The 10,112-nt window shown below is 48.9% G+C and overlaps 1 protein-coding gene across 1 annotated transcript; it reads right to left on the bottom strand.

Annotated features, from left to right (window-relative positions):
* Positions 1-5,853: 5,853 nt before the first annotated feature.
* Positions 5,854-6,682, bottom strand: LOC117240864. Its single transcript, XM_033506879.1, has 2 exons — positions 6,403-6,682; positions 5,854-6,275 (listed from the first exon to the last, which is right to left on the bottom strand). The coding sequence occupies exons 1-2, from the start codon at positions 6,680-6,682 to the stop codon at positions 5,854-5,856; spliced, it is 702 nt and encodes a 233-aa protein (XP_033362770.1).
* Positions 6,683-10,112: the final 3,430 nt, after the last annotated feature.

Genomic DNA, 10,112 nt, shown 5'->3' with positions numbered 1-10,112 from the left:
ACCACAACGCAGTGTTAATGATCCTCTGAGGTCAGTGTACTTGCATCGTTATTATCACCGCCGTTGTCATCACCGCAGACGTCTAACTCAGCAGGGACGCAACCTTCTGGCATTTTTCTCAGTCTGTCGTGTCTGTCCTTATATGCTCGTTTGCCGTCTAAGGTTTTTAGGGTATATCTATCTCCTTCCAAAGTCTCTGCTATTACGAATGGACCCCTGAATTTCGGATCTAACTTCGTCTGGTTTCTTTCCTCGTTTTTGCGTAATACGAAATCGCCAAGGTTGAACCTAACTATTTTAGCTTTGTTTTCATCGAACCTATCCTTATCGTATTTGGCGCTTGCTTCTATATTCTTTATCGCCTGCTGTCTTATATGGGAGATATTTACTTCTCTTTCTTGGATATTGTCGGGTAGGGATAAGCCGTAGGGTCTCGCTGTTTTACCGATTAGTAGTTCCAACGGGCTTGACTTAGTCACGCGGTTGGTGGTACAATTTAAGGCCAGTTGTATTTCCCCGATCGCGTCTTGCCAGGACCGCCAGTTGGTTTCTATTGTTGTGAACATGTTTTTTTTAGCGTACTCATAATACGCTCTACCTGCCCGTTGGCCCTACTAGCTCCGGTCGCAATTAAATGAAGTTTAATGTATTTATCTTGACAAAAGTCTGGAAATTCTTTGCCCGTGAAACATCTTCCCTGATCCGCTATTATCCGGCAGGGACTGCCGAATAAAAATATAGTACTTAAGTGCTTTAACTAAGGTACTAAGGAAATCTACTTTACGAGTATGACGCAGATATGCGAATTTAGTGAAGACGTCGACCAAAACAATGACATACTCTTTCGAACCACTTTTACCGCTTAGTTTGCCCGTTATGTCCACGTGAACTGTATGCCAAAGTATGCTGGTCTTAGGTATAGGATGTAATTCAGCTTGTATTTTACCTGAACTGGCCTTCGAACCTTGACAAGCGTGACAGTTCTCTACGAATTGGCGAACATACTCCGCCATTCCTTCGAACCAGTAACACTCGCACAGTTTCCCAAGCGTTTTATCCCAACCTAAGTGCATAATTGACTGTTGCACATGGTTAATAACAGATCATCTAAAACCTCTGGGGACAATGGACAAGCAGAGAGTTCTGCCTTTTCTCTGTATTTTACGATGAAGGGTACCGGACCGTAACTCACACGCATTCACGACGTCTTCCGCGAGCTCTTCGTTCTGTAATTTATTGACGATCCCAGAAATTTGGGAGTCGCGACGTTATTCCACTAATAGCTAGTCTTCGGAGATTTCGGTCAGATTGATTTCCTTCTCTATAACTTCGTTGATCGTAAGGTGATCCAAGTCTAATCCAAGGATTTCGCGAGACAAAATTTACGTGGGCCATTCGTTTACCCTCCCGGTACAGAATGTCAAAAGTAAAAGTTTGTAAGTAAGCCCACCCCCTGTAAATTCTGCCATTTAAATTTATCTTACTACTGGATGCCTTCAAAGGATTACAATCGGAGACGACAAGAAATTCTCGTCCGTGGAGATAATGACGGAAATGCTTGACGGCGTTCACAACTGCTAACGTTTCTAGTTCGTAAGAATGACACCTAAATTCCGCAGGGCTACTTCTTATACTGTAATATTCTATTACTCTATTTTTACCTTCAATTTTGTGCATTAAAATAACCTCATATCCATCCGAACTAGCGTCGATACGAAGTTCTATCGGGTAGTTCGGGTCAAATACCATTAACACCGGCGCGTCGGTCAGGGCGGAAATTACCTTTTGCCTTATTTTTCCATGCCTATCTGTCCAAGTCATGTTTTTATTATCGGAAGTAAGCGCATACAAGGGTTTCATTACCCGTGAAAATTTAGGAACGAATTTTCGGAAATAAAGGGCTAAACCTATGAACTGCCTGAGCTGTGTGACAGTCGTTGACGCAGGTAAAGAACTCAAGGGGTGCATTTTACCCGGATTGGGACGAACTTCTCCGTCGTAAATTACATATTCCAAATAGAGTACCGATGCCTTTAGAAAAGAACATTTTGAAAAGTTAAAGGAGAATCCGGCTTTTACGAGGGTATCTAGTACGGTGTGCAATACTTTTAGAGCTTGATCTGTCGAGACGGCAATAATTAGGACATCATCCAAATAGACGACAACGTACGAATGGCACGTTGGCTGTTATACGTGTTTTCAAAGGAATCTCAAGAACGATCTCTCGTTTCGTTTGTTCGCAACATCGAAATCAGCAGCCGCTGCTGAATACAATGAAGGAAAGTGTAGTACAGATCACTCCGATCAAATGATTTCTTATGTCACCACAATTAAAAAGGGTCAAATGCTACAGAAGACTTGGCACGCGACTACTCCTGAGGATTTCCATAGTAAACGTTTTGATGGTTCACAAAATTGTAGCGAGGATGAACATAAATATTAGAATATTTAGACAAGTATGAGCTGCACAATTATTAGGGTTGTCCGAAAGTATAAGAATCTCCATTTTCCACAGGGTCAGCATAGTATCGCCGTCCCGAAAATGACTTCCGGAAGAAACACTAAACGCGCACGCACTTATGTTATGCAAATAAAGGACATCGAATGGATCGAACAAAGGCACAAAAGAATTCGAAGAAAACAACAACTTATTATCCAAATTGTTCATCGAGGGTAATCAATGCTGTATACTTCCTAGAATTAGGATGAATAGGGATTTGGAGAAACCCACCGGCCATGTCCAGAATAATAAAATATCTCGCTTTTGCAATCTCGCGACTTGATCCGCAATGAGGGGTAAAGGATACCGATCCGCGACCGTATATTTATTTAGTTCTCGAAAATCTACCTATCATCTATCTGAACCATTGTTCGTCTTCACGAGTAACACAGGGCTCGCGAACGGTGAATTACTAGGCTTTATGATTTTTGGCTGTAATTAAGTCGCTTGTTCTATCACGTACTATTCTGCGCTCGCGAAGTCTATTAGGACTCCTTGTACGGCGATGTTAGGATCACTTAATTGTACTTCTAACTGGCCTGTATTTTTTGTACGAGTACGTAGGGAACCCGTAACGGATGAATCTCTGAATTTCGAAAAGAAAGATTAATCGACTTTTATCGCTACCACGTACCTCATTGTCAACTTCATTAACATCGATCTCGTTTTCAGCGGTTTTATTACAGGCATTAATTATTTCTGTTTTACACATAGCGAGGCTATTTTGTGTAATATTACGTCAAAATCTTGGCTTAAAATTTAACGAGTAATCGCGATATCGTATTGTTAAATAACTATCAGCGAGGACATGAAAAATTTATCTCTAACCACTAACACCTGCAACGGACAAGATTTGAGCGATACGTTTAGTACCAATATCTCTTATTCCTCGCATTACTACTATATCAATCGTTCTTTTGTCAGAAATTCTCAAGACTACGGATTCTTTAATTAGCGAACACTCGGCTCCGAAATCGGGGTAAAATGGAAACGACTCACCCGGATGGCTTGATCTACCAGTTAGCGCCTCCACTACGTAGAAGTCGATTCGACACTCGGTATAGAAATTATATTCGGGGCACTGCTTTGTAAAGGATTTTCCTCCATAATCAGATTGGTAGCTGCGCACCATGCAGCGAAGTCGAAAAATTGTTAGGTTCCACACTCGATATTTTGCACTAGCGACGGAATTAATTCGCGCACGATGGTCGTAAACTCTTGCACTGTTATAACCGGCACTGATCCCACTTCTGATGTCGGGTTTACATTAGAATTAGGGTTAGGGGCGTGAAACGAATCTTCGTTTGGGTTACACGTTGTCGTTATGCAATGGAGAAGACATTGACTAGTGCAAATACGATTATTATAGAACCGGACAAGTAACCGCGGTAGTTAGGTGCTCGAGATACCAATGACAATGATCCTAGGTTCAATAACGAATCCGCGGTCGACGGAATGATAGATGAACGTACTCACAAAATCTAAGTCGGACGCGTAATATTCACTGGTCGTAAAGAGTTACTCCTTTCATCAATGAGATCGCGAGAAAGAATGCCTTTCCCGTCCCGATGATGCAACAGAGGAAAACTATAACGGGGTGTGTCTAAGGATACGAGATCATCGGATTCGTCGAGAAAAGCCTTCGTTCAGAAAGTATTGCTGCTAATTGGTTAATCTCCATATCGGTGGTTAGAAAAGGATGCTAGCCGCCCTCGAGGGAAAGTTGCTAGTGGGAGACGCCGCTCGTTGAAAAATATGTCTCCCCTATCTTCCCGTAGTTGGGACTGAGACTGTTTGTCTGTTTGAAGGACTTTAGTTAACTAAACCTTAAGATTTATAACAGGCCCTCGGGCTAGCCGAACATGTACTGCGGAGACGCATCGACATCTGGCAATCATCTTACTCGAAGAATAGGGTCTGCGTGTGGCTTGTTGGAATGTAATTGTTTAGTTACGACTATAGTAGACTTTAGATTACAATGTTGCGGGGCTATCCAAAGGTTCCGGTGTTCTTTCATCTCCGACAGATACATATTATTCATTATTCCCCCTCCCCCGCCCCCTTCCTCCCATCCCACCCCTTCCCAAAGTTACACAGCACCCAAAAAGCAGACTACCGAAGCGTCCTGTTTTGCGACCAAGTTTTCAGGACAGAAAAAAATAAAAAAAATTCATAAAAAAGCTTCGCTCCCCAGCGGCTTAAACCCAAAAATTGTATTGTGCACGAAAAATATGAGGTGGAATGGTGTAATAGGTACTGAAATGCACTCGGTTATGTTTAACCAATAACGTTTATTAAACTTGGTAACAACGAATAACAATTAACAGTTAACAACAGTTGATACTTAACGACGATCAACAATAGCGACGTTCTGGCGATTCCTCGATAATAGCGGACTCGTTTACTTTCGTCTTTTGCGCTTCGCGGCTCGTGGTCGAATGTCCTTATTTTTTCGATCGAACTAATTCTTCCCTTCGTTCGCCATCGATATTCCCACTAGAGTGCGTTCATTAGAAGTGCCGCCGCGGCTGGCGAGTGTATGCTCTTCCGAGAAATTCGGCGGAAGGTGCGTGGAGATATCGATGACGGATTGAGTGCGTCGTGTTACGCTTAGGCGGCGTAGCGCTTTGTATCACGGAGCCGTTGGAAAGTTGGCGAACACTTGTCGAGGTTCTGCTTGAACGCATAAATTAGAGGTTTGTGATCTGTATAGATCGCGAACTCCCTATCTTCGACGGCATGTCGGAAGCGTTTAACCGCGTAGTACATCGCCAGCAATTCGCAATCATACGCTCTGTATTTTCGTTGCGCGGGGGATATCAGTTTTGTCATAAAGCCTAGTGGTTGCCGCGAATCGTTGACGCGTTGCTGAAGTACCGCACCAATAGCGTAATCGGATGCGTCGACCGCGAGGCTAACGGGCGCGCAGGGGATCGGGTGCGCTAACATTGTCGCGTCGACCAAAACGCGTTTCGACTCGCGGAAGCTTTTTTTCGCATGCTCGGACTACTCAATAGACGCGTTGCGCTTGGTTGTGCCTTTCCATAAGTCGTTGAGTGGTCGGAGAGTGTGCGCGGCCCTCGGTATGAAACGACTGTAATTAATCATACCGAGGTATCTTCGAAGATCTTTAACGGTTGCGGGTTGCGGTACTTTAGCGATAGCGCCCACGCGTTCAGCCAGCGGCTTTATCCCTTCGGCGGTTACAGTATAAGCGAGGAATTGAATTTCGCGGACGCCGAATTCGCACTTCGCGGAATTAATAACGACCCCGTAGTCGTTGAGGCGTTGAAACAGGACCTGCAAGTTTTCGCGATGTTGTTCGTCATTCTCGGAAGCTACGAGGAAATCGTCTATGTCTGTGGCCCCCTCAGCATCGCCTCTATAATCACAGGAGTGGGGGTCAATGTTCCTCCTGTGGCGTGCCGCAGGGAGTATCGGGGCAGCTCCCACGCCGGACAGAATCCCAGGGTGTGCTGCGCCATGTCCCTGTCCTCTCCGCGGTGGTGGCAGATGTCTGTCGTCTCCCGTCCGATTCTCTTCAGAAACTCGCAGAACATGCCGTGTCCGGTGAGTATCTGGGTCATTCTGAATGTGAGCGGGAGGCCGTGGCGGCTCCTCCATGCCTCCCAGTTTGAGAAGACCGCCTCCGCGCCCAGATATTCACCTCCCTCTTTGATCAGCTGGGATCGCAACCGGTCCCACGTGTCATCCTCAGCGGTTCCTATGTCGTTCGGAGCAGCCTGCTCGGTCGGATCTTCTCCCGGATGCCATACTCTCCGGTGGGTGTATCACTTTTTGAGCGCTAGCGCACGGAGCTTCCACGGGGGGGGGGCGGTTATGGCGGTCGCCGACCCGTGAGACACCGTCCAGTATCCCCTAATGATTCTGATGGCGGTTACCTCGTGTAGCCTCCTCAGGAGCAGGATGCTGCGGCGGCTCGCCAACAGGTCGTCCGCCCATACCGGGGTACATCGCTCGGGACAGAATGACGCCCTCTGAAAATCGGCGCACCGCGTCTCCTCCTCCGCCGATGTACGATAGCAGGCCGCACAAGGCATTAGCAGCCACCGACACTTTCGGAATCAGGCAATCGAAGTGTGGCTCGAACGTCCACTGGCTGTCGATGACGAGACCCAGATATTTCATCTGCGGTCCCACCTGGACGGTTTCGTCTGCCATGTTTATGCATAGGCCGGGCGGTGGGGTCCCTTGCCGCTTCTTGTCATAGAACCAGATGGCCTGCGACTTCGCAGGGGAGACCCTCAGGCCCAATCCGCGCACGGCACGGATTGCGGAGGCCCTTGCGATTTCGCCGATGCGCAGTGTCCCGTGCCAGCCACGACCCCCGACCAGGACCAGGGTGTCGTCCGCGTTGCACTACATGGCCGCGTCTGGGGGCAGCGGGCATCGCAGTACCTCATCGTGCGTAATGTTCCATAGGATCGGTCCCAGTACCGAGCCCTGCGGGACTCCGCGCTCAACAGGACGCCTTTCCTCTCCCTCCTTGTTGCTGTAGCAAATCCACCTGTCGCCGATGTAGGACCGGATCAGTCGGACGAGGTAGCTGAGAACCTCGAAGTGCTCCAAGGCCGTCGGTATCCTGTCCCACGGCATGGAGTTAAACGCGTTGACGATGTCTAGGGAAAACACCAGCGCCACGTCGTTCCGGGAAACTCTGTCCTCTGCCAGTGTCCGCACGCGTCTTACCGCGTCGATCGTCGAGCGTCCCTTCCGGAAGCCGTACTGGCTTTCGTGCCAACCTGGCACCTGGCCCGCTATGTGTCGCTCCAAGCAAGTGGCAACTACCCTCTCGAGCAGTTTGCCGACCTCGTCTAGCAGGCATATCGGCCGGTATGCTGACGGCGAGGTCGTCGGTCGACCCTCTTTACCGAGCAAGGCCAGCCTCGCCGTCTGCCATGCCCGGGGGTAGGCTCCCTCTTTCAGGCATCTTGTATAGAAGCGCCGATGTCTGGGTTCCATGACTCCCATCACTTCCCCCCAGATCCGACCCGAGAATCCGTCTGGGCCCGGCATCACGTTGCGGGAGACCATTCTTCTGCTCGCCTCCCATATCTCTTCCTCTGTGACTTCCCAGTCATCCCTCCATTCCAACGTCCGTGTCGGTTCCCGCGGCCGTTCTGTCGCCCTGTCTTCTTACGAGGGGAACAGTGTCGCGATGATCCGCAGCAGCAGGGCAGGTTCCATTTCCGTCGTTGCCAGGGGGCCCTTCGCGCGCAGTTTCCGCGTCACCGTCCTATACGGCCTTCCCCATGGGTCGGCCTCGACTGTTCCGATCAGTTCGAACCAGGCACGGTCCTTCGCGTTTTTAATTTCCTTTTGCAGCGAGCGCCGTAGTACGCGGTACGCCCGGTAGCGCGAGGAGACTCCTTCTTCGTCGCGTCGTCGCCAACGGCGGGCCCTTAGGTACTGTCTTCGGGCCCGGACACCAGCTCGTACTCAGCTCCGCGATGTGAGGGTTCCACCAGTAGACTGCCCTGCTTCGCACCGTGCCTGGTATGGCACGTGACATGGATGCGTCGCAGATTGCTGTCAAGGCTCGGCGTAGGTTCTCGGCCTCCTCTTCCACGTCTGTCTCGGTCGTCGCCGTCGGGGCTTCCCAGCTCCAAGCTGTTGTTATGGCAGCCGCCCGGAGTAGATCCCCGTTTATCTCCTTAACCTTCCATCTTGGCAGTGGGCGCGCGTGTCCTTTCCTAGACGAACCGCGACCATCGCCTGTAGTCCACGTTCGGGGTCCAGGTGTGTCCACCTCCATGAATATGTAGAGGCGGTCCGAAAGTGTCTCGACCCCTTCGGCTACTCTCTAGCCCGAGATCTGCCTGAATGCATCGGGGGAGGCGCATGTGATGTCGACGATGGAGCTCCCTCTCCACGCCACGCAGGTACTGCTCGAGCACCTGTTCACCAACAGGAGTCCAAGTCCCGCGGCCCAGTTTGACAGCGTGCAGCCGCGCGCGTTGGTCCTGGCGTTCCCCCATACCATGGAGTGCGCGTTGATGTCTCCCAGGACGAGCACTTGCCGGGGGAGTCGTCGCCTGACGCAGTCGCCGACTCCGTCCAGGAATTCCTCGAATGTTGCACTTCCGCTGTTGGGTGACACGTACACACCCACCACCACCATCCCTGCCCACTCGATCGCTACGTATCCGTTGCCGCGTTCCAGCAGGGCTCCGCGGGCGAATGCCCCGGGCGTTGATGTCCAGGTGACGACAACGATTCCGTCCGTATCTCCGGCCCATTCCGAAGCATCCGGGACTCTGTATGGTTCCGCCACCACCGCTAGGGCGACCGTGCTCTCCCGAATGGTTTGGTAGAGCAGGTCTTGCGCTCGCCTTGATCTTCCTAGGTTCGTCTGGAGGATGCGTATTTTCGACCCCCTAGCGTCGTCGCTTCTCTGGCTTCCTCCGTGCCAGCTTCTTTGTCTGCGGGCTTAGGTTCGCTGTTGAAGTGGTTACCACTTCTAAGACAACTCTACATCTGGTCTTTTTTAGTTTTCTCAAGCACTGAAGCCATCGACAGCGTGTAGACAAAAGACTGCGACGAAGTCAGGCCATAAACAGTAGACAGGCGACGTTGACTTCGGGGTTTTTCAGTTATTGGGTAACACAGCTTGCGTGCGGTTCTGGACCAGCTCAAATTGTATTCTTACTTATTACACTTCTATTTAAATATATTTTCTGCCTTACAACTTATCCACGTGTTTTCTCTGTTTACACATCGAATAACCTCAACAGGTTATGGGCCCAGGGCTGTAAATTGCAAGGTAGCAACGTGAAGTGAACAAATTGTTAAAGTGTTGTGCATAGTAAAATAAGGGATAGTGCTAAAATGGAATCAGCAAATGCGAAGATCGAGATGTTACGCGGTGACGAAAATTGGCTCCAGTGGCGTTTTGTTATGCGTACACTTTTGGGCGAAGATGACGACCTGATCAATGTGTGTGAAGGTAATCTGTGTCATCCAGGTAACAGCGCGGAGAAAGAAATCGCCCGTGAAAGATTTTTGAAAGCAGATCGATTAGCGCGAAAATTAATCGTGACTTCAGTAGGAAGGAAACCGTTGAATCTTGTTTTATGTTGCACAACAGCACACGAAATGTGGAAAAAGTTGAATACAGTATATGACATGAAGTCGGATGAGAATTTAAATATGGTCCAGGAGCAGTTCTTGACAAAAGTCTGGAAATTCTTTGCCCGTAAAACATCTTCCCTGATCCGCTATTATCCGGCAGGGACTGCCGAATAAAAATATAGTACTTAAGTGCTTTAACTAAGGTACTAAGGAAATCTACTTTACCAGTATGATGCAGATATGCGAATTTAGTGAAGACGTCGACCAAAACAATGACATATTCTTTCGAACCACTTTTACCGCTTAGTTTGCCCGTTATGCCCACGTGAACTGTATGCCAAGGTATGCTGGTCTTAGGTATAGGATGTAATTCAGCTCGTATTTTACCTGAACTGGCCTTCGAAACTTGACAAGCGTGACAGTTCTCTACGAATTGGCGAACATACTCCGCCATTCCTTCGAACCAGTAACACTCGCACAGTTTCCCAAGCGTTTTATCCCAACCTAAGTGCATAATTGA

Source organism: Bombus vosnesenskii, unplaced genomic scaffold (genome assembly GCF_011952255.1).
Source record: "Bombus vosnesenskii isolate JDL3184/JDL3185 unplaced genomic scaffold, Bvos_JDL3184-5_v1.1 scf7180000015022, whole genome shotgun sequence".
Taxonomy (NCBI): domain Eukaryota; kingdom Metazoa; phylum Arthropoda; class Insecta; order Hymenoptera; family Apidae; genus Bombus; species Bombus vosnesenskii.
This window is presented reverse-complemented; position numbering and strand designations above follow the sequence as displayed.